Source organism: Lissotriton helveticus, chromosome 8 (genome assembly GCF_964261635.1).
Source record: "Lissotriton helveticus chromosome 8, aLisHel1.1, whole genome shotgun sequence".
Taxonomy (NCBI): domain Eukaryota; kingdom Metazoa; phylum Chordata; class Amphibia; order Caudata; family Salamandridae; genus Lissotriton; species Lissotriton helveticus.
The window spans coordinates 407,106,810-407,131,416 of record NC_136069.1 but is presented as its reverse complement, the minus strand read 5'-3'; the positions used below and the strand labels follow the sequence as shown (position 1 = coordinate 407,131,416).

At 45.8% G+C, this 24,607-nt stretch overlaps 1 protein-coding gene across 1 annotated transcript in view; it reads left to right on the top strand.

Moving 5' to 3' along the window:
* STOML3 (stomatin like 3) overlaps nucleotides 1–24,607 on the top strand; it is a 135,457-nt gene that overhangs the window by 36,667 nt on the left and 74,183 nt on the right. The window contains exon 2 of the mRNA XM_078657235.1: nucleotides 13,257–13,346. Coding sequence (XP_078513361.1) covers nucleotides 13,295–13,346 — 52 coding nt within the window. The 5' untranslated portion in view covers nucleotides 13,257–13,294. The remainder of the gene's footprint in view (nucleotides 1–13,256; nucleotides 13,347–24,607) is intronic.

Genomic DNA, 24,607 nt, shown 5'->3' with positions numbered 1-24,607 from the left:
TTATACTATTCCAACTTCCAGAGCCCCCCCTCAGCAAGTCGTTGTTACGACTTGCGGAGTATTGTTATGCGGAATCACAATGCGGTCGTGATAACGACCGTGTTGTGATTCCCCACGGAGAAAAAGAATGCGGAATTTGATCATATATTCTTCTCAGTGAGGTCTGGGCCTGCGTCTAGGTGTAAAATGTTAGGACAAAAGGCCTTTGAGATGGGAACGGACATGTACTAGCTCCATGTCTTACTGTGCTTCTGTTCAAGGGGTTAAAAATCAGCATAGCCTGTTACTCTGACACAGGTTCTGACAAAGACAGTGCCTGCCTCAGATTAAATCCATAGCACTTTACAGACACAGCCATGTTGTCTTTCGATCAGAGTATTCACTGTGATGTATTATAAACAAACATGAGTAAAAGAGTGAGCTTTCACTCTAAAGGGTCTCTCCCTTCACTGCTCCTTCCATTGCTGCCCTGCTTTCCTCTCAGATCTGAAGACACTTCTAGTTTTACTTTCCATAGAAGCTTTTGCATTTAATCCCTGGCGACCTTCCCTAAGCATTGCATTTATTTGGTTCACTGCAGGAATTGCAGGGGCAGCCGGAGCCTCTCGAAAAGCTGTAGAACCAAAGGCTGAAATTAGAGGCACAAGGAGTACTCGAAGTGCTGTAGCATAGCGCCTAAATTGGTAGGGTTGGCAAGTAAGCAGTGAGCCTTTTCTCCTCTGAGGGAGTTCTTTTGAAGGAAGCAAATAGGATTCTAGAGAGAGCCACTAAAGGAGCGGCAGGGGATTCAGTCACATATAGCTTCCTCGGGGTGTGATATCAGGCCTTCTGAAGAAGATCTTAAGTTACACACACTGCATCAGTTTGCATCAGCCTTTGTGTTGAACAGGCGTACTCTATCCAGAGACCATGTACACAACTGCATCCTGAATCTATGCAATGTACTTTCTGCTCTATAAACTTCCACCACGTATATCATACGCACCTATACAACCAGCTATACAATCATTTGCATCCCACACGATGCATCTCCACACACACCCCATAGCAACAGCTTACTCCTTCAGACCACATCATCAACACCCCACTCTACCTTCTAGATATGAAAACATATGCACTACAGCACCATCTTCATAATACACCACCACGCTACATGACATTTCATGTCACACCATACTGCCTACGCCTTAATACATTTACACCACTGCTTACTCAGTGACCCTACGTCACCATCTACACCATTTGCCACAGTACACAACCTGTAAACCACCAATACCTTACACTTTTATCAAAAACTAGTACAGCTGTGTCTGTATTGCATTCTAATCCCAACACTACATCCTTTACAAAAAATGATTTAAAGGTTTTATATAGCGCTAGCTGCACCCGAGGGTATCAGAGCGCTTCACATCAACAATGAAAATAAACAGGAGAGCAACAATACACAATAGATGAAGCAAATTAAGCAAACAATCATACAAAAATAAAGGGATAATTAAGATAGCATATTGAGCAGAGTGCATATAATGTAAACAGAAAACAAAATTGGGATGACCATAATGTAGTTATGGAAGGTAATTATACAGTATGCCAGGGAGGACTAGTGGCCATAGCAGGGTGGTGGGTATGGAGAGGGGAGACTAGGGATCTAATTACCCCAGAAATTAGTGAGAAGGTGAGTTTTAAGGTTTCTTTTGAAGCTGTCACAGGAGGGGTTGCATCGAAGGTCTTTGGGGAGGGCGTTCCAAACGGTTGGGGTCTTGCCAGAGAAAGAGCGGGATTTTGATGCATTTTTTTTTAGAAGAGGGGGTATGAGAAGAAGAATGTTGGTGTTTCTCAGCAATCGGGCACCGCCAGCTTTTTTGAGTTTAGTTGAGAGGTAGGATGGAAGGTTCTGATAGAGGGCTTTGTGTGTAATACATGCAATTTTGTAAGAGGATCTGCCTTCGATGGGGAGCCATTTGAGGGTCAAGAGGGCAGGGGAGATGTGGTCAAAACATTTACAGTTGGTGGCTAATCTTGCCACGAGGTTGAGGGCGGATTTGATGGGGGCAGGGTGGGTTTTGGGAGTACCGGAGAGAAGGGCATTCCCGTAATCAATTTTGGATAGGACTAGAGATTGGATAATTAGTTTGAAGTCGTCAGCTGGGATAAATGGTATGATTTTTTTGAGATGCCGGAGTGTGAAGAGTGCACTTTTTGCAGAGTTCTTAACATGGAAGGTGAGTGTGAGTCTATTGGTGATGGTGATACCGAGTGATTTGACAGATTCAGTGAGGGAGAGAGAGCAGTTTAGGGCATTAAGGTCAGTGATCCATGTTTGGATGGGGAGAGGGTTGTTTTTGGGGGAGAAGAGGATGATCTTGGTTTTGCTAGGGTTGAGTTTGAGATGGTTGTTATGGAACCAGGTTTGAATCTTGCTTAGTGTAGTGTTAAAGTGTAGGATATCGGCATGGGATTTTATTTTATAGTACAGTTGGGTGTCGTCAGCGTATAGGTGATAGTTGATTTTTGCTTGTTTAAGTATGAGAGTAAGGGGTTCCATAAAGAGGTTAAAAAGGGCAGGGGAATAGATGGATCCTTGTGGGACCCCTCGGGAGATAGAACTTGGTTTAGAGAGGCTGTTTTGAATTTTAATTTGTTGGGTTCTATGTTGGAAGTAGGATGTGAACCAGGTAAGGACAGTGCCATTAATGCCGAAGCGATATTTGAGTGCATTGAGTAAGGTTGGGTGGTAGACTGTGTCAAATGCAGCGGTGAGGTCAAGGAGGATGAGTAGGTAGCTCTCACTCTTATCCAGGGCTAAGTGAATATCATCTACTATGTTGAGCATTGCGGTTTCAGTGCTGCACCCTTTGCGGAAGCAAGATTGAAGGCAGTCCAGAAGGTTAAATGTGACAATGTGTTTGTCTAGTTGGTGGAGGGCACATTTTTCAAGGGCTTTGGAGAGGAGGGGAGGTTGGAGATAGGGCGGAGATTGTTAGGGTCATTGGGGTCTGCTTTGGGATTTTTGGGGATGGGGGTGATTTGTCCGAGTTGAAGTGAGGTGGGGAAATTTCCTGTAGAGAGGGAGGCATTAATGATGTTGGTCCAGTAGGGAACATTAACGTGTTTGAGGTCTTGGACGAGTGGAGAAGGGAGAGGGTCTTTAGTGTGGGAGGATGGTTTGAGTTTGGTTAGGATGTTGAAGACTTCCTGATCAGAAACGTGGTGGAAGTTATGCCATGAGGTGTTATTTTTGAGTGGTGGGATATTGGGGAGTAGTTCAGGAGGGATGTGCGATGGGAGGAGGAGTGAAGGAATCAGAGGTGTGTTCAAAGGGAGAGGAGGACAGGGTGTAGTAACCTGGGTGTTTTGAGGGGTGGGTGAGGGTTGAGGGAGGAGGAAAGTGTGGTAAATTTTTGCGATTTGTTTTCACTGAAAAAGTTGGCGATTTCTTCACATTTGTTGATGGAGGCCACCGGGTTAGGGAGTGCCGGTGAGGTTTGATTTCTAATAATGTTGAACAGTTCTCTAGGTCTGTTTTTGGCGCGAGCGAGTTGCTGACAAAAGAAAGATGATTTTTCCGAAAATATGTGTTTTTTGTAGGAGGATCTTGCATTTCTGAGGAGTGCAAGATGGGATGGGGAACGGTGTTGTCTCCATGTTCTTTCAGCCAGTCTCCGTGAGCGTCTTTCTTTCTTATGGTCAAGGGTAAATCATGATTTAGAGGGGACATTTTTTAGCGTTTTCATTTTTAGAGGGGCGAGTTGGTCTAAAATCTCAGAGACAGTTTTGTTAAAGTGCTCAGTGAGTTCATTAGCATTAGAAGAGGGGGCTTTGAGACTGAGTTGGTATTGGAGTTCAGGTTCTAACACGCCGAGGGGGATTTGTCTAATATTTCTGGTCACTGTCGTAGTCCTAGTGTTTTGTTTAGGGGCGGGTGGTGCTGGAGGGGAGATCGTGAACAGGATAAGATGATGGTCAAACCAATCGATGGGGATGATGTTGGATAAGGATTCCAGGTCAGGGTTGGAGATGGTGTCGTCTAGAGTAGCTCCTTTGGTGTGGGTGGGGGCGAGGCAAAGCTGCTTGAGGTCCCTGATCTCAAGAAGGTTATTGAGAATGTTGGTTGCAGGGTCATTAGGTTCATTCCAGTGGAGGTTAAGATCTCCTAGGAAGAGATCTTTGGAGCTGGAAAGTAACGATTTAGTTATAAGGTCGGATAGTTCTTCGGCCAATGGAAGGGGTTCACCAGGTGGGTGGTATTTTTTTTGAAAACATATTTTATTGGCATTTATTGACAAAGTGCTAAATGCTATACTGGTTATTACTGTAAGTCTACCAATCAGATACAAATACTGTAACATTACTTCAGCATGAAACATTTCAATTATCTTGCCAGTATTCCAGTTCAACAGTAGCCCTGATATCTACTTACATCCCTCATCCCACACTCTAAATACTACTAACTTACTTATAAATCTATTTCTAGCTCCAACTACCACCTGCCCCCCTCCCCTCGCCACTGGTGTGTTATGTAGCTCATATTTTAAAACTCATCCCATGATCCATCTGTGAACCAGGCGCACTGAAAACATCAATTGCCCGGTTGCCCAACGGAACAGTGCTCTCCATTCATTCGTTCTCCGTTAACTGATCTGTCAGCGATTGTACTAATATCTCCCAAGCCATTGCTGTCTCCAACACTTTCTCATTTTTCGAGCGGCGCGCCTGCCGAAATCTAATAACACTCTCACTACTGGCCCATTTACTGAGCTCTGCTTTCCATCTCCTATCGTTGGGGCCCTCCTTTGACTTCCAGTGTATTGTTATTTCCGTTTTCGCTAGCAATAGTCCCTTGTCTACAAATTTACTGGTTACCTTTGTTTTTGACGTGTGGGGAAACCAATGTAGCAGACATGTAGCTATATCAAAATCTAATCTACGATCAGTGACTGTATTTAATAGGTCTCCCACCTTCTTCCAGTAATCACCCAGCTTTAGACACCCCAATAACATGTGCTCCAGTTCCACTCCCTCTCCTGCACACCTAGGGCACCTGAAAATATTTCTGAATCCTACCCGGAGTTAAGTATGCCCTATGTAGTATGAAGAAGTGCACCAGTTGGAACCGTGCATTCCGGGTGCTTTTCCAGGCCCTGCGAAGGATATGCCTCCATGCGGATTTCAGTATGGGCTTCCCAATGCCTGTCTCCCATTTTATTCGCAACTTATCTAGCGGTTTGAGTCCTTCATTCAGCATCCTGGAATAGAGACATGTAACCGCCTTAAAGGTCCCCGCTGCCATCACAGTATACTGACAAGCCATAGTCGTTGTGGGTTCTACTGACCCTCCCCTCCAGTGTTTCCTAATTGCCGCCACCAGAGCTGCGTGTATCAGAAACCCCCCTCCCGGCAGATCATACCTCTCCTGCAGCGCCTGGTAAGTCAGCAACTCACCCTCCTTGTGCAGGTCACCCAACACCTGAATCCCTGCCTGTTCCCATTCCAGCAGGGGAGTCCAATCACCCTCACGTGGTAATGCCATTATCCCTAGTGGGATTTCAGGGGCATAGGGGTGCAGCACCTCAGCCCTACGCTGACTACGGTTCCAACACATTCTCAATGTTTTCTCTTCTAGCGAGAGATCCCTAATGTTAAGCTTTTGCTGCAGCACTATGAATGACAATACATGTCTCTGGATTCCCCTGCCTCTCAAATGCTCCGGGCCCCTTAACTCCCTTGCGATTTCTTGTGTCAACACCTGGAGTTGTGCTGCCAGATAATAGAGCTCAAAGTCTGGAACTGCGAGTCCGCCCTCAGCTTTCGGCCTCATTAGTGTTGCCTGGGCCACCCTTCGCCTTCCAGTGCCCCAGAGGAACCCCACTATCATAGATTTCAGTAATTTAAACACTGAACTCGGGACCCAGATAGGCAGCGTCCAAAAGAAATATAACAATCTAGGTAGAGCAACCATCTTCAATAGTGTTATCCGCCCTATCACAGACAGTGGGAGTGTTGACCAAAACGCCATACTCCCCTTCAGTGCTCGCACACATCTCTCGATGTTCCCTTCCAGCATATCAATAGTCTCATGGTAAATTCGGACCCCCAAGTATGTCAGGCACGTCGGTTCCCAACGGACTTCCCAAGAAAGCTTAGGCATTGAGCCGCCCGGCTTCACCGGAAATAGGCATGTCTTATTCCAATTCACTCTCAACCCCGAAATATCGCCAAACTTTGATAGCGAAAGTACGGCTCCCTGCAGCCCCATCCCCGTGTTCGCCAAAAACATCGAGAGTTCCTCCGCATACAATAAAATGTATTGCGGTTTCCCTCTAAATTGCAGTCCCTCATAACTCTGCCCCAGTCTGGCTCTAGCTGCCAATGCAAACAAAAGCGGGGATAGCGAGCAGCCCTGCCGCGTTCCTCGTTCTACTTTGTATTGGGACGAAGTCAACGCCCCCACTCGCACTCTTGCCACTGCCGAAGTATAAAGTATCCTAGTCCAGCCTACAAATGCATCACCCAACCCAAACTGCCCCACTGTTTTATATAAGTACGGCCATTCCAAACTATCAAATGCCTTCTCTATATCCACTGATAGCACCGTGGGCATATGGGAGCCTCTCTGATCCTCACCCATTATTCTCAATAGTTGCCTCACATTTGTGGCCGTGTTCCTAGATGGGATGAACCCAGCCTGGTCCCCATGTATCAATTCAGTCATATGTTGTAGGAGACGGGTTGCTAATATACGACTCAAGATGTTATAATCCGTGGTCAACATCGATAATGGCCTATATGCTGACATATCTGTGCTTGCTATCCCTGGTTTTAGTAGGGGGATAATAATGGACATAGGAAGGTGACCCAACTCTTGCGCTTCATTATAAACTGTTAATAATCGTGGGGCTAATATATCCACATAACTCGAGTAGAATTCTATGGGTAGACCGTCCACACCCGGAGTTTTATTCCGAGCCATGTGCTTTATCGCACTTCGGATTTCCTCCAGAGTAATGTTCCAACCTAAAGAATCTGCCTGTTCCACCTCCAACTGTGGGAATGGTACACTCTCTAAGTAGGCTTCGATTTCTATCTTTCTCGCCTTCAATGCACTGCCATGTAAAGCCTTATAGTAGTCCAAAAAACGCGCCAGAATCTCACGCTGAGTGTATATGACGTTACCATCCTGCCAATCCAGCGCCATAATTGGAGAACTTCTCTGGTTGGGATTAGCCAACCATGCCAGCAGTGTTCCCGCATTATCTCCTTCTGCATGAGTTTTCGCGATATAGGTCTTATAATCAAAACCTCATAATCTTTCTATTTCTTCTGCAACTGCCTCCTTCGCCACTAACACTTCCGCCTGTACTTCTGGACACTCCAGTCTAGCCTGTTCCGCCGCTCTCAACTTACTTTCGGCCTTCTCCACATCTTGGAGCAACACCTTGCGTATCCCTACATGCCTACTAATACAGATCCCCCCGCTATGGCCGCCAGAATGCGGTCAAACTGTTGCTGCATCCCGGGGTCCTGATGTATCTCCATGACCCCCTGCTCTGCCTGGCCGAGAGTCTCTGCATCTGATAGCTGGGTAGCCTCATCTTTCTTCCCCTTGGGTTTCACCATGATCTGACCCGCCAGTCCCGCACCTGCATGCACTAGCTCTTTCCCTTGTCTTCGTTGCTAATAGAAAACCAAATGTCGATCCACAAGGCCAACTGTGTCTCTCCCCAAGAGCGCCCCTACCGAGAAGGTCCCTCAACTCTGCTCGCAGGGCACCCCTAGACTGCCTGGAGTGCAAATCCGAAGCACGTAGTGCACAGCCCCAGTGACATCTATTCGTTGCCAGTCTCAGAGCATTCCACCCATGTTTGTGCCCTCTGCCAGCCGACTCAGCCTCCAGCCGATCCCAAGATGACCGCTCACACTTCAAAAATGCCCACTCAGGCTGAAGTTCTCCTCCCGGGTTCGCTCCAGTACCAAGGGCGCGACTCCTCACTACTGAGTCCTGATCACGGCCGTCACATTGACCCCTCACTTTCCACAGTCATGTAAGCGACCACAGTCCAGTGCCCATCTGCATCACAAGTCACATTTGCGGTCAACCATGTCCTTTCCCTTCGTTTAATGCAATGTCCAGGGTCCCAGGCTCTGTCCCCACGTGCCCCGTAGTCTGAGCACCCCACAGATCTCCAGTTCAGCCTCAGTGTCCGCCGAGCCCAGCCAACAGCGTTCGCCTGTCTCCACACGCACCACCGTCCGTTATTCACCAATCCACACGATGCTCCGTCGCCCCTTCTCTGTTGCCAGTAGCTGCTGCAGTTCTCCACACTGCACCTTGTCTAAGCCAGAGCACCAGCGCCACACTTCCATCGGCATTTATTCCTTTTCGTGCAGGGCCCCTCAGGATTGCCCCATCCAACGCCACTTTGCCGTCCTTGGTGCCGCTCTGAGCGCCTCTCCCCTCCAGCCCCAGCTCACAGGCCGCGGTACACCCCGCGCCCCGGCTCCACCTCCGCAGCTCGGGCCCAGGATCGCTGTGCACCACTCACCGATGCTAGAGCTGGCACCGCCGGTCCTCTGCACTCCTCACAGCCGCCACTCGACGTCGCGCCGCGGGCCGGACCCTCAATGCCGCCTCCGGAGGGGCCGAAGACCTCAGGTTCGCACCTCTCGATGCAGCTCCGCTTCCGCTGCCGTTCACCGTCAGGGCAGGTCCCCGCCGGAAGTCACGATGTTTTCCGGATGCCTTCCGCATTTACAGCCCCGCTCCATGCTGCAAGGAGACTCCCGCTACGCTGGTTCCGCCGCTGTACCAGCACCTATGTCCTCCAGTCCCCAGCACCGATCTTCTGTGTCGCTCAGGTGGGGAAGTCAAAGCCGCCGCTCTGCCTCCATTTTAGGGCTCCCGCTCGCTGCAGGACCTTCTCAGGAAATCACTTGTTGCTCTTTAGCCGCTCTGTGGACGAGTCCAGGTACCCGCCAATTCGGCTCCACTCCGTTTCTTGCATCCATGGCATTTAAAAAAATGTCCAGGCATCGGGTGTTTTCAGGATATTTTTCGGGGATCTGCGCGAGCTCAGAGCTCACGCTGCCTCTCCCATTGGCCTCCAAGCCACACACCCTTCACCAGGTGGGTGGTATATGTTATGGAGTCTTATTGGGGGGAGCTTTTTATTTTAATGCCTGCTCCTCCAATCTTTAAATCGTTAGAATCCCTGGTGGAGCCAGGAGTAGGCAGCCTCACCTTCCTACCATTTACCCAGTTACCCTAGTGCATGTTACCTTTCCACCGTCACTCCTCCAGGCCTCCTTCTCCGCATTACACTTGCACCACCACCTACACCAGGGCAACCATCATAAGCACAGGAAATCAAGACCCATGCGAGATTTTCAGGACTCACACTGACTAAGGAAATTATTTCATTTAGATCTCTTATATGTAAATGTACCCTAATTAAAAGTCAAGATACTCTATTCATGATTATTGGACATAGTCTGGACACTTCTGACTTGCACCCATATTAGTATCTACCCCCTACTGTACCTTATACCACTTTTACCATGCCCCACCATCAACACACTATTGTATTTACACTCCTACCCCAGTATCCTACACCAGCCAACACGTATGCTTTACACCTTGAATATCACTCTACACCAAGCCTTCAATCTACATCACAGCCTACGTGCTACACTGCCCTTTACACCCTGCACCACTAGACCATGATCTACATACTATAGTGCAATACACTACTGCCCACAACTGCACCCTAACGCTATTTAACCACCTGCACTCTACACTTCTAAAAAAAACGACTTTTTACAAAACCCCATGTTCCACTTACCCCCTTTAAATAGTGCCTCTTCACAATCCACTCCAACCTACACAAAATACCATCACCTACTCTTTACATACTGTCACAACCTACTCTCCATACTGTACACACACTACGCAACACATCATAACCTATGCTGCTATAAACACCATATAACACCTACAAGAACAGCACCCCTACACCCTGTACTCTATCTACACCCTACATACACAACCACCTACACGCAAAATTACCTGCATCCTCTGGTCAATAGAGTCCAGAGTATGCAAAATCACTTCCTGCTATCTACCCAGTTGTCAATAGTGCACACTACTTTCACACTTCATGCCCCCAGCAGTCATCTTCACTGTTGTTACCACAAGCAGATACAGAAAACCATGTGCACTGTCCTTGCAAATCGCATCAAAGCCAGCACTAACAGCAGCAATGAAATCTTTGCCGCCATCAAAGATTAAGCCACGCCACCTGACACCTCTAACAACAACACCTCTTAACAAGACCTTTGCAATAGTCTCTCTGAAATCTTCTGTTACATAATAACCTTCTGTATACAACCTCTTCAATCTTCAACTGGACCCTGTCACTAATGCAGATCAACTTTCCATCATGGCTGAAGAATGAACCCTGACCCGTGGCCTGCGGTTACCAACATCAAAATCAATGCTACCATGACGTCCACCCATTCCAGAGTTCCATCTGGCCCTTGCTTCCACCACGCCTTCACCAAAGGACTCTTACCGATCAGCAAAGCACTAACACCCATCCTCAATCCCTCCATCGACTGAGCCGCTATCATGCTCCTGATCAAGAAACCATCCGCTGACCCAGCTACACTTTCCAACTACAGGCCTTCTCCCTCCTGCCACACTCTGCAAAGATCTTGGAGAAACTAATTAACTGACGCCTCACCAACCACCTCAGAAACCAACACCTCCTTGAACGCACACAATCTGAACTCACGCTCAACCAAAGTGAGAAACAGCACTAACGTGCAACACATGATATCCGCATGATCCTTGCCAGAGGCAGCATGGTAGCTCTCATTCTCCTGGACCTCTCTGCAGCATTTGAAATGGTCTCACAACGCACCCTCATCAGGCACCTGCACAAGATTGGCATCCAAGGACCCATGCGCCTCTGCATCTGCTCCTTCTTAAAAGATAGAACACAAGCTGTCAGCCTGGCACCTTACTCCTCGAAAGCCCAAACTCATCTGCGGAGTGCCTTAAGTCCATCACTCTGTCCTCCCACTTAAACTCACACATGATCCCTCTGGCCAATGTTATCAGCACACACAACAACAACATCCTCTCCTCTGACGCCTCTGGGCAAAGTTTGCGCTTTATAAGATTAATATTCATTAATTTGTGCAGAATACACTCAACTCACAATCTTCTTCTCAGATAAGACCCCCAACAAAAGAAACAAGTTCACAACCTACATGACCGATGTCGCTAACTTGGTGAAAGTCAACTGTTTCAAACTCCGCTCTGACAAGACCCACAACCAGAACTCATGCCAGGAACCTCGGAATAATCGGCATCAGCAAACTGGACATGACCGAACAACTCAATGCTGTCACTGCATCCTGCTTCCACACCCTGGAGATGCTGAGGGAGATCTTCAAATAGCTCCTGAGCAACTCTAGAAAATTGGTACTCATGCACTAGTCACCAGCCAGTTGGACTACAGGAATACCTTCTATGCTGGGATCACCAAGCAACTCACTAGAAGACTACAAACCATTCAGAACTCGGCAGCCAGACTCATCCTCAGCCTCGCATCGTACCACACATCAGGGTGCTCCACTGTCTCCCGATACACAAGCATACTCTTTTCAGGCCCCTCACACAGTCAAGGCACTACACAACTTAAGCCCCGCTACCTGAACAGTCATATCTCCTTCAACCAACCACCCAGACACATCTGCTCTGCAGGGCTCCTACTCACATACACAGAATCAGATCAGCAGGACAGGTGTTCTCTTACATTCTCCTAAAGCGTGGAACGCTCGCCCACTCCACATCAGAGCCTCCTCCTCTCTAATGAATTCTGCAAGAAGCTGAAGACCTGCTTTCAATTAACCAACCTACCATAGGCAGGGCTAGGCACTCACACCTGCTCAGCACCAGGATACCCTCACTGTTGATATTTCGCTTTACAAATGGACATAACATAACACTGTATCTTTGCACTACAATCCATACCTACACCATCACGCATACCTCTTCACCCACCTATACCCTACACAACCTTCTACACACTAGAGTTTAATACCCACACACTAACTACACCCCAAATCAATACATCTCACTTAAATAATCAACTTTTATGCACTGCACCACAACCTACACACTACACTAAATGAACAACCAACCCTCCCCACAACTACATCATGCACCCCAAACCATATATTACCCCACACCCTCATCTACACAGCTGCCTACATCATACAGAATCACCTGTGCAATACTTCACCTACACTATTTGCAATGTGAACCCACTATATCGTACACTACCCGCTGCACCACCTCCTAAGCTATTCAGCCTATACCAGAACCTACACTTTACCCAACCTGCATCATAAACCCACTGCTCAGTGCATCATCACCTATACCTCAACATATACGGTGGAGCTTCCTACACTGCACTCAATAATCCTACCAAAACGTCTCCTCCCTGTGCCATCTGTACCACCTATGTCACCACCTGCACACTATACACAGCCCACACTGGCAACTTAAGCTTAATCTGTCTACATCCTACACAATCATTTTAAATATAATGTAATAACAAAAATGTTAAAACTACACTACAGCTTACACTATCTCCTCCAGTCATTCACACACCTCTCACATACCACACATTTCCATATCTACAACTGTTTCCTACACCCTGCATGCATAATCCCTATACAACCAGGTATAGCTCCACCTATTCCTCACAGCACCTCCTCTATTTTCAACACCATGCCCCCTACACTACCATCTACACTAAAATACAGAACATCATATCTTATTCTGCCACATAGAGCCAGTACCAGTACATATATATATATATATATATAAACACCTTACTATGTTGTGCTTCTCTGGGGTCTGTTTTTATTGCTGTTAGAGGCTGAGTAGAAATCAACTATATTGCATATTTGTGCTGCATTAGGTGTATGTGAGATTTTGAGCCAACTGTACTGTAGGCAATGTTTGTGACAAATTGTGTTGGCAAGTTCTGTTGGGTGCACTCTAGTAGATGACTATACTGCACATCTGTACTCTGTTGAATCTATATGTAGAGATATTTTGTCTAATGTGCTCTGTTAAATGTTTGTTGTGGCCTGTCTCCATTTCCCAGAACAATAACATTCTCTTGAAAGCCTAGTGATTGTTGACGTTGGTAATCGGCTTTTATTCTGTATTTGCTTTTCAGGAGGACTTTCTTCTCATATTGTGCCTTAAGCTGACCCGATGGAAGCTGAGCGTGCCAAAAAAGTCAAACAGAGTGAAGAACACTTAATTGGTAAGTGCAAATAAAGATTTCTAACAACATCATAATGATATTCTTTGAAAATGTAAAGGTAGGGTCCAGTTGTTTATAGTGGTTCATACTACTGCTGCTACAGTACAGCATTTCAAAATGTACTGCAATGTTTTGAACTAATCGAATGGGTAATAAAAAACATGACATGACATACTGTTGCCAACCTTGGCTAAGGACTCCTAATTTTGACACACAAGGCAAATAGTGTAAAGACGCCATTTTCCCAGCAGCAGACGTCTGTTAAACTGGAAAAACTAAGAGTAGAACTTAGTCAGCTTGATAGCTATTAGACCATGACTCATGTACTTTGGAGGGCAGCCACTCTCTGAGGTCATCATTGTATCTAAGACATAAATAATTTCAAACCAATTGGGTTATTTGCTTATCTTCAGAAACCTATAATATATCACCGTAGTAGCTTCCATGCCCTCCTACGGTGAGATCCCTCTGTATTTTAGGCCTAAATAAATATCTCCACTGGCCTAAAGCCATATACGTCCTCCTGACTCCCAGGATTACCAGACTGACTTTACTGCTTACTGTATTCCCCTGATAAAGATTCATTCCTCATGTTGGTCATATGCATTACTGAAAAATATTTATGATTCAGTTTCAAATCTACCAGAACTTGGAAATGTGGAGTTAAACAGCACAGCTCGTGATCACAGAGATTCTCAAGCTCAACGTGCAGTCATTCCTTAGCCACAGACTTTTTATTGCCCAGTCGAGAGGCATCTTGAATAATAGTGACATTCTCTACAGACTTTTATTTTTCAAACTTAGCAATGTTTCACTCCTCCATTGATCTTCTTTACCCTTCACAACACCAGAGTAATATAGATTATTCTGTTAGCCTTCTGCTCAAGCATGAGGCTTATGAATGGAAAGACTCATCTATTTGATGCCCATGTTCCGTATCGCTTCATCTTACTGATTTATATCTCCCATTCGCCATGGACATCTGTTGTATTGCCATCTCTTTTGTCGCTGTTACTCCTCAAAGCCTCCTTGCTGCGGCTTGCAACCAGTACATTGACCATAACTGCAAGTCCTGATTGAATTGCCCCACTTTTCACATTATCTCACTTCTCTACCCATTCATGTCCCCCCCCCCCTCTCCATTTGAAATGTGGTAATCTAAGATAGGCAAATGGTTTACTAGTTTAGTAAATGGCGGGATGCCATCTTTTTTAGACCCTGAAAGAAGTGAGGGGGAAGCATTATTCGAGGTCACTGTTCCTTTTTTCAGTCTTTTAAAGTTTGAGCTGAGCTTTTATATTGTATACTTCTCAAGAGAGGCTCCAGAGCCCTAAAGAAAAGGTGCACCCTGCACCACTGTGAAGCTAAACACATTCTAACACCATGACGAAGGATTTGAACAAAGATTGAAGTCTGTGGAAGCTAAGTAAATTAGGTAATGCAAGGACACAGCAACTTTAAACATTAGATGAGGCATTCGAGAATAGGGATGATAAAAGGGCTGCTCTTACTTAACATGGTCCAGCCCAGTCTCTGACCATATAATTGCAGCAGTATTTGTTTCACAGACTAAAACACATTATATTTATTTATTCACCATCAAATTTCGTATCGCTTTGAATAGTTGCTGCTCTATTTACTTGATTGTCATTTCCTTAACTCCCAGTTTCTAGCCATCGATTTGTGAGAGTTCTGTTTGTCTCCCTAGAGGAGTCTCTTCCACGTGAACCTTGCAGCTACCACTGAAACCCATCTTAAGTTACGAAGCAGTACCAGAAACCTCTTGTAAGACTTGTGAAAGGGCCCATTCATCCCTCCTTCGAACGAGCGAGCACAAGCTGGCCATTCTTCCCCTGCAGAAAAACACACTTGAAATGGAATCATGTAGGCGAAATGCTTCGAAATTACACTCAATTTAAAAATTAAAATGAAGAGGTATCTCCCTTAGTAAAGACTCCCAAATATAACCCTTTCTCCAGCCAGAACTCACCATAGCAAATGCATTTAAAACGGTTAAAAAATAAATGCGAGTCTTTTAAATTCAGAAACCACATGCAGCATTCTGAAAGGTTGTTGAAAAGGCATTACGGTGATCATCAAAAATCAAGATTTCTCGTGCATTTGTAGACTTTTTTTTAAATAGTTGTCCAACTAACTGGTATACGCTGAGTCCTGATGATAGTTACTCAGGCTACCTAGTGTATAGTACAAAAAAAGGGGAACATTCTGTTGATTTAACAAACATCTTTGAAAGGGCCAAATCATCACGTAAGACAGTGCATCCAGCATCACTAGTACAATACAGCACTAAAGTCAGTGCTTTGATTAATTTGTTACAAATAATAAAGCGCAGGGTGCCAACGTTTCTCGGGAGCCTGCTGCTGGCACGCATGTATTTTGGGGTTGCCGCATAGGCGCATACCAAGTCTGCTCAACCTTGGTTCCACCTTAAGCCTAATTTTTCCACCACAATACACTTCCTCTCTCTCCTTATCTCAATATTGAAGGTTCTTTTTCTTCCTTCTTCACTTCTCATTTTTTTTTTACTATCTTTCTCCTCCATTGCCTTTCTTCCTTTTCTGCCTTCTTCTGTGACAGTGTCTGTTGATGAAAAATAAATGATGGTCTCCAAAATAATCGCCAGTGCCCAACACTGGCAACCACTGGCTCACATTAGGATTTGTAGTCAGCAAATCATTACTGCATAAAAAACTACCTCCCACATAGCCGCATCTCACACAGACCACACAAAACCTTCATATGCAGCACACCACTTCACACCGAAACTATAAGGTTGGCTGAATGAAGCCTCTTCAACAGTACATCTTACTTCACATGTAACAGCGCATCACAACATGTAAACAGCCCTGGTCAGACCCCTTCAGTACTTAATGCTCACAAAACTTAAGCCACTGAACAGGCAAATTACTCTGCAGCAACACTGCTGAGTACCAAAAGAATATACCGGTTAGGAATCCGTTTCAGATTTGCCTTATGGCTAATATACATTAGCACCTTGGCAGTAAACAGATCTTGCCAGGCAATCTAACGATCCTTCACGCCTATGGAACAAAATCAAAAACGGCAAATATCTACAGCACATGCACCATCCATTTGGGACACATCAAAGATCTGTAGAACTAGATTCTACTCTTAGTATTTTATCTGCTATCTATATTTAACAGAAATACTGTGCAGAACACATAGAACAATGGAGCTTAGGAACTTGGTTCTGGATTGAGTATGAAAACCAGTATTCGTGCGAGGGGGTGGCTATTGTGTCATTGTAAGTTTATTACAGCAGTTACGTCAGTCATTATAGGTCAGGAGGACCACAGGCGTGTTCACGATAGACTCTGTATTGGACTTGGGAGGCGGGAGAAGGATGATGTTGTTGAGAGAAAGGTTCACTGGATTCAGAGGCAGTGACTAAAGGTGTTTTCTTAGGTATTTTGTGAGGTACCAGTCATGTGACAAAGGAGATGTAACAGGCCGCAAAGCTATTTTCATCTAGAGGGGCCACATGAAAGTAGGGAGGTGTAGTACATTTTAGGTTTGGAATTAAAGGAGTTAAGCGTTGGGTCAGCGAGAAAAATGCTTTGCAGACCCTTGGGCAAGGTCACTTCATCTATCCCAGTTCTGTCCTTCGCTTCCCCTCTGGCTGCAACCAGTGTGACTCAGTTCAACAGTGAAATGTGAGAAGAAGGCACTTGCTCCAGAAATGGTGGATATTATTCATTGTAGTTAAGTAGGAAGAACGTCCTAGTGCACAAGATTCCGACAGCAGAAAACTCCCACCGGTCACATGGAACACACCACCTTGTTTATTTTACATTCCATAAGAGAACTATGTGGACTTACAGATACATAGAATTTAACACAATTAAACTTTATTATCTGAGATAACAACGCTAAGCAAGAGCAAGATCACCATCAAATTCTCCACAGCCACCCGTAGCCATCTGCACTGTCCTATAATTGTGGAGCAGGTATTAGGAATGATTAATGCCCATGGCACAGGTTTTTAGCAACTGTTAACCGCCTGAACAGGGGCAATAATACTATTATTACACACTTGAAGCCCAGTAATAAGATCTGTTAATTGTTATTCCCCTCATTATGCCTCCTCCAGATGGTTGCAAGGTGGGCAAGTGCTCAGCAGAGTGTGTTACATCTGTATGTTAGAAGAAGACAATAGTGCTTCAATTGACATAGCATTTAGAACCCTGGTGTGCTTCATAAAAAGGTTAAAGTAATTAAGTGCTCACCATTTTTTCATTCTTTCTGGTATTTTATACTATAGATGAGTTGTATTTATTGTAAGCCCATAATTGCTTTCGTATACTGGAATTTTGTACTAGATTTTTGGTTGAGAAGTTTGGAATGCTGCACTAACCTCAGAAAGATAAAAGGACTCCCTAAATATTAAAATGATACAATGATTTTGCAGTAACAATTTCAAATGCTGTGACCAGTCACCAAACTCATTGTTATACTATATTTTATTTTGAACATATATTTACATATAATGTATTCACCTATGTGCAATGTTGGTTCCTACCAGATCATTTGTCACCACCTTAATGTTTTCTGATATTAACATCATCCACTGTTGTCCCATTCTGGTTGAGAGATCCGTACCTCCCCCAGAGAATGGTTAATTAGACTCACAGCAAATACCATACACAAGCACCGAGTCACGTGCCCTATTACAGACACAGACAATAATTACAAGCTGGCATTTAAGTTCTGTCCCTGTGCAAGCCAGAGTTGGCACAGACCTGACGAGCTGTGCGAATACATTCCCGCTCTTTTCCCCTGATCGATTATGTCATGTGAAGTCTTTCGAAATTCATCAAGGGAAAGTACCCGGAGAAAAGATCTGGGGAATGGGGTGCTTCGGATACTGATTTTGCTTGTTATGCCTCCTTTCCAATTGAAAGAGATGGAATAGGGGTATTTACCATAGCCAATAAACACCTTACCCAAGGGAATGGTATTTATTGGCTATGGTAAACACCTTACCCTGATCCGACCCACTTATAATCGGGGCCAAAGTGAGACAATTGCTCCTTGGTTCTGGTTGAAGGTTATGATTTAATGTCCTTTTACACTTAAACAGTAAGATTGACTTTCTCAGAAACATGCGAAAAAAGTATTTACAAATCAATTGAAAACAATGGAGATTTTGTTTTTCAATACTTTTAAATAATGGTGAATTTACATGGCCTGACTCACAATAGAAAATCTTTCACTTTTGAGTAAGTTTACTTTTTTTGGTGGTATTTACAAAGTAGTAGTTTAATATCGGTAATGGTAAATTTCTGACTGCAGAGACTCCGCACTCCTTGCGGAGACACAACATACAAAAAGCATTGGCATAGCCAATAGGTCTCGCTTGTGGGACCTTATAAGTATTTTGTTTTGCAGCACAATATCCTTGTAACTAAATACTTATAAGGTCCTACAAGCGAGACCTATTGGCTATGCCAATGCTTGTTTTGCTTCTTGGTGTAACTGCACGTATCGCAATGCCGCCCGTGTTCAGCCATGACACTTCACTGGTTGGGGTATTCGTTAAATGTAAACATGCGTCTTGGTGGGTGGGGCGCTGCGCTCGAATGGAGAATCTCGGGTGCTTGTAGACTGCGCTGTGCTGTGAGGGGGTGGGAAGGATGACTAGGCAAAGCCAAGCAGTGCTCTCAGGCGTGAGACGGCAGAGTGTGGAAATGGGCTGCCGGCGTTTAGCGATTTTAATTTATAAAAAATGATGTTCATAAAGTGGTTTAGTCTTGGTGCGAGAGCTACTGACTGCTCATTGATTCGTTGGTTCAAAATTCCGAGAGTTCAGTAGTGAATGTCAGCTGGCCGCAGGCTGCATAGATATTGTTAAAGGTCCCAAAGTGCATGGCCTGATGAAAGAGAAACACAACAAGTGCAAGCAGGCGGACGAAAAATGTTGCCAATGAGCTAAAAGTGTGCTCTTGTGCATGCACGTGTTTCTTTGTGACGTGCATGTCTTGTAGAGGGGGAGGAGGGAGGAGAAATGCTTGTAAAAAAAAAATGCGTGCGCCGGGAAAGGAAGGAAGAGAAGGGGAGGGGCGAGGAGAAATGCGAGACGGCGGGCAGGGGAGCGGCGAAAATGACTAATTAGGGGAGGAGAAGCCGCAGAGCGCACGCTGGGCGAAGCCCTTTGATGTGCTGTGCGGCAAATGGAGGTAGGCTGATGCGCGTTCATGTTTGAACACGTGGTTCACATGAACTGCATGAAAACGCCATGAAAACGCCAGCAAAAAGCTGGTGGTTTCATGATGTTTTCGCCGCTTGAATTCTCGCTCCGCTCGATGCGCATGCGCGCATCGATAGGTCGCGAGACCTAAAAAGCTACACCTGTCTTATCTATTTATGTGCAGAGTTCTCTGCCACAACTTTGGAGTCTCCAAAGTCGTAAAATTACTCTTAATAAAATTAAACTTTAATAGTTTGTGAATACTAAAAATAGTAAACTTGCACCAAAGTGTAAGTCTACCTTTGTGAATCAGTATCCATGTCTTGATTGTCTGTATATACCTTTTCTCCCAAAGCCGGAAGCCAAAATATCAACATATTTTGTGAATTTATGCTTTACAGCAGGAGGGCGTGGGTGGCCGAATGACTTCACTGTGTATTGTGTAACTCAGGAGATTCCCAAGACAACATGAAGTCCCACATGACTTTGTTACACAACACCTCCCTTCTTACCCAACTCTCAGTGCCAGTAGCGCGTGGTGCAGTGTTCATGGTCACAGCAGGCTTTTCTTGACTGTAACACACTCGTAAAAGAGATAAAGAATACATGTTCAGACCTGATGAGACACAGAAAATTCTATTTGAGGTTATAGAAAGGTGATTAAATAAATATCTTACATAAATATCAACGCTTGACGCCCTGAAATGAAGCATTCATTGCTTTGTTAATGCCCTTGAAACTTCTGTTTACAAACCTTTAACACAACCCATTCAAAGAGTGTATTTAGCATGGATACGATATGAAAGCAGTTTCATGTTTGCCAACCAACGTTTATTCTCTCAAGGAGTGGCAACGTCTACAACAGCAGTATTTAACTGTAAGTCACTACGCTGATAAGGACCTGAGGTAACAACTGCATATATATGTGACTAAGACTCCTTGGAGTTGAAACGCGTTATCTTCGTTTGCCAATAACATGTGGATTGCTAACTGCAGTACCAGTGGCTGAACTTTCTTTCCATGAACTGGGAAGATATCTCTTGTGCATAAGTATGAATATATGATATCCTTTTGGCACTTCCTGGAACTCCATGAATGAACACAGCATAAAAGTAGTTATTCATGCACACAGAATATGTATATATATATATATATATATATATATATATATATATATATATATATATATATATATATATATATTCAAAGCATGCTTTATATGGTGATGTACTAATTAGACTGATTGGCAAAAATGATATGATTTTTGCAAGTGATATCGTTCCAGTACCCGACCCTGAGATACCAACTGACACCAGCATGGGCAACTTTACTGCTATTGATTTTATGTTGTTAAGAAAAGAGTTTTGCCCACTCACCTCTGATTTTAAAGAAATTGTTAATTGTCCCAGTGATCAACTTCCCTTTGACCTGTGTATACATTAAAATTGGGAGAGTGGGAGCAGAATAAATGAAGTGGGAGAAATTGATTATTCCTCTAATAAGGGCATGAGAATTAAATGGGACACTGTTGATCTGGCCATATTTGTTGAAAACTTCACATTAAAAAATAAGGAAGCGCTAGCTGACTATTTGTCGATAGGTTCCCTTGAAAGCACCATAATACATAGTTTTGTAGTGTTATGTCAGTCTTTCTCTCAAAGACTTTGGTGCATATTCACAAGGAGCCATCACAGAATTAACTGCACTTTATCCCAGCCAAAGTCATGATAAATTTACCCCACCATTCACAAGCTGGTGCTAACAGCCCACAGCACCAGTTTACCAGCGATAGAAGCCGCAAAAAACAACGTTACAGAAGACCCCCGCAACTACCGCTAATGAGATGCAGATGAGGCGTTCGAATGACAAAAGCCGCGACAATACCACACCTCAACATTCGCAACGACCAGACAGATCTGTGATACGAACACAAAACACGCTACCAGGCGTGTTAGCAGCAGGAATTCTACACCTGCTCTGACCTGGTGCAAAGTCGGACCACAGTCTGCACCACAAAAGGGAGCACAGCCCACAGCCACACCTGAAGACAAAGAGATGCCATGGAGCAACTGAACATGCAGCACGGACACCCAAGAGGGCCTCAACACCCACCGACACCACACCCAGGCCCGCAACATTCCCTCAACCCCCCCGGGCCCACCCCCAAACCCGGACCACGGACCAAGACATTGCACACCAACAACACAAATCACAAAACAAATATGTTGCCTCAGGTCGCACAAGCAGGAAAGTCCACATACATGCCTGGCAAGAAAATGGAGAACCAGTCATACATCAATGCAATCACCAACACAAAACACCATGCAAACAAAAATAATACACAACCATTCAGGTGAGTCCTAGCGGGTCCACACTGGACAATCCGTAGGACACAGCCTGGAAGACGAAATACAACAGAAGAAGGTGTGCCATGTGTCCAACAAAGGAAAGAAAGCGAGAGAGCGAGGGAGAGAGACTGAGTGAGACCGCACAAGCAGTGCAAGGCCTTGCAGGGCACCTGGCACCACATGCAACGTGTGTGTGTATGGCCATCCATACACCATGAGCCCAAGGCCTTGTCCAATCGCAGCCACAAAGCCACATCACATTCTGTAAACGCAAGAAGTAGTCAAACAAACCTCCAGGATGAAAGCTCCAGTATCCGAATGCAGAAGGCGGGGACGACACCTTCACCTCTGACATTGGTCCAGAAAGCACCTGGAACACCCTGAGAGAGATGCCATGGCAGATGCGGACGACTCCCACACCACGCATTGCGCAAAAGAACTCTCCGACTCATCCACACCCCACAAACCAAAGCCCCTGCCTGAGGTACCCCCGCATGGGATGGCCTTGACTCACACGGGAACAGCACCCCATGCTGCCCAACGTTGCACACACATTCGAACAATTGCTGAGGGCGGTGGCTTATCCTCCACACAACTGCCACAGCATTGAAGATTGCGGGTTCTAAGAGATGCACCAAGGTAATGGCAGGCCATACCAGGCACATGCACAACCTAGTCACGTGGGACACTACCGTGCACGCATGCTGCTGGTTCCACTGCCGAACATGCACATTCGAGTGTCCTATGGAAGTCTGCCTACCAACACAAGATGAATTGGATGATGACTTGAGTGTGCGCCCCCTGTTGGAACACGAACAGGAGTGTAACCGAGACAGCCGAGCATGGGATGCCTTGACATCCTGCGTGTGCATTGGTAGTTGTGCATGGGAGATTGCACAATTCCTCGTGTGCAGTGACCATATCCAGGCGCTACCCTATTGGACTGTATTGCGGATTGGTGAACATTCGTGTGCTGAGCACACCTGCCCAGACCAGTTAATGTATTGGCTCACCCTGGTGTTCCTTCAATACAACAACGACGTACTACTGGAACACATTGCATTTGAAGCTGCGCGGGCATTCATGGACGAGTAACTACATCCCTGCAGCCACATCTGACTGTCACCCACAACACAGGTCCCAACAACATGTTGCTACGTGGGGATTGCTCACAAGTGCTACCACAACAGAGGACACATCTGCCTTCGTCCGATCCCTGGATGCATGTGCGTGTAACAACGTGTGTGTACACACACACCTGTGCAAGGTGAGGTAGGTCCATGGTTGTAGCAACACAGCTTCGTTTAGCAACATTGCCAATGTGGACCCACTGCTGGGGGATAGCACACATACAGCACTGTGGCACGACATGTGAACATGTCGGACCCTTTCACCTGAGCACTGTCAGCAGAGCAGACAAAATGTGCACCCCGGTGGCAGAACACCATGCAGATCCCATGGGCAGTGTGCCCCCTCACACGGGACAATGGGCAGACGCCAAACAACACGTGACTCATCTAGCATGGCAAGGTGGGCTGGGAGCATTGCCATCCGTGATGATCTTCATACATTTCAAGAAAAACAATGTCTGAACCTCAACATGTACCCATGCTGCGTGCAAGTGTCGTTAGCATGTCCGTGCCTGTTGTGGCCGTTGCCTCGTCCGTACTGCCACGTACATCCCAATAAAGTCCATGTCACCCCACTGGTGTCTAAGTGTGTGGTGTGCTCATTTCATTGTCCACTCATGTGCCACAAAGAGCTTCGTCCCTACATTGTGATGTTGGGGATCTTGGGGGGGAGGGCCCTCTGTGCACATTGTGGACGGGGGACTAATTGGCGTTTCTATGTGTGCTGCAGTGTGTCAAGGCTCTCAGTGACATGTTCCACGATCATTGTGGGGGTGCAGTGTGCTACACATATTCGTGCATGTGTGCCATTGTGCCCTTCCCCCCCCCCCCGTCGTTACCCTGTTGCTGTTGGGTCAGGTCGTATCGTGCTGTGTGCAGGCCCCCAATTCCTGCCACCGTCTCCACACTGCTAACTGTCGCCACCATTTCCTTCAGCTCATCAGTCACCACCTGTGTTGCAAGACTCCCACCTCCAGTCGCCCTTGCTGCCTTCCTGTTGGCGGCGATCTTGGGTTGGCTGTGCACTTAATGCCAGCGCCTCTTGACCTCCTCCGGTGTCCTCCTCGCCACTCCGACTGCATTGACGTTGTTGACAATGGCCTCCCTTTCCGTTTTGGGTTTCCAGTGCCCCAGTGGAGGTGCCGACCAGTTGTTGGTAGTGTACCGTGACCTCCGTGACGATGGTCCGGTCTTCCTGCGGACTGAACCCCATCTTCCTCTTCCTCTTGTCCTTGCCCTTCCCTGAGCACCGGGTTCCTTGCTGGTCCTCACTGGGGCTTGTGGGGTTCAGCTTGTGCTCTGCACTCGGTCCGTGTGCATCCATGGTGCTACGCAGTTTAAAATGCTTTTCTTTTCTCTCTTTTATGGTGCATTTTCCTGCCTAAGGTGTGGGATTAGCAGGCTTGTGGCTAGTTTACTCAGATTTTTGGCCCGCGATTGGCCTCATTGCATGCTTTTTTGTGTTTGCGTTTTGCATTTTTGCGGCGCGGTGTAGGTTTTCACGCTGATTTATGCAGAGTTATCTGGTGTCTATCACATGCTACCTCCGTGTTG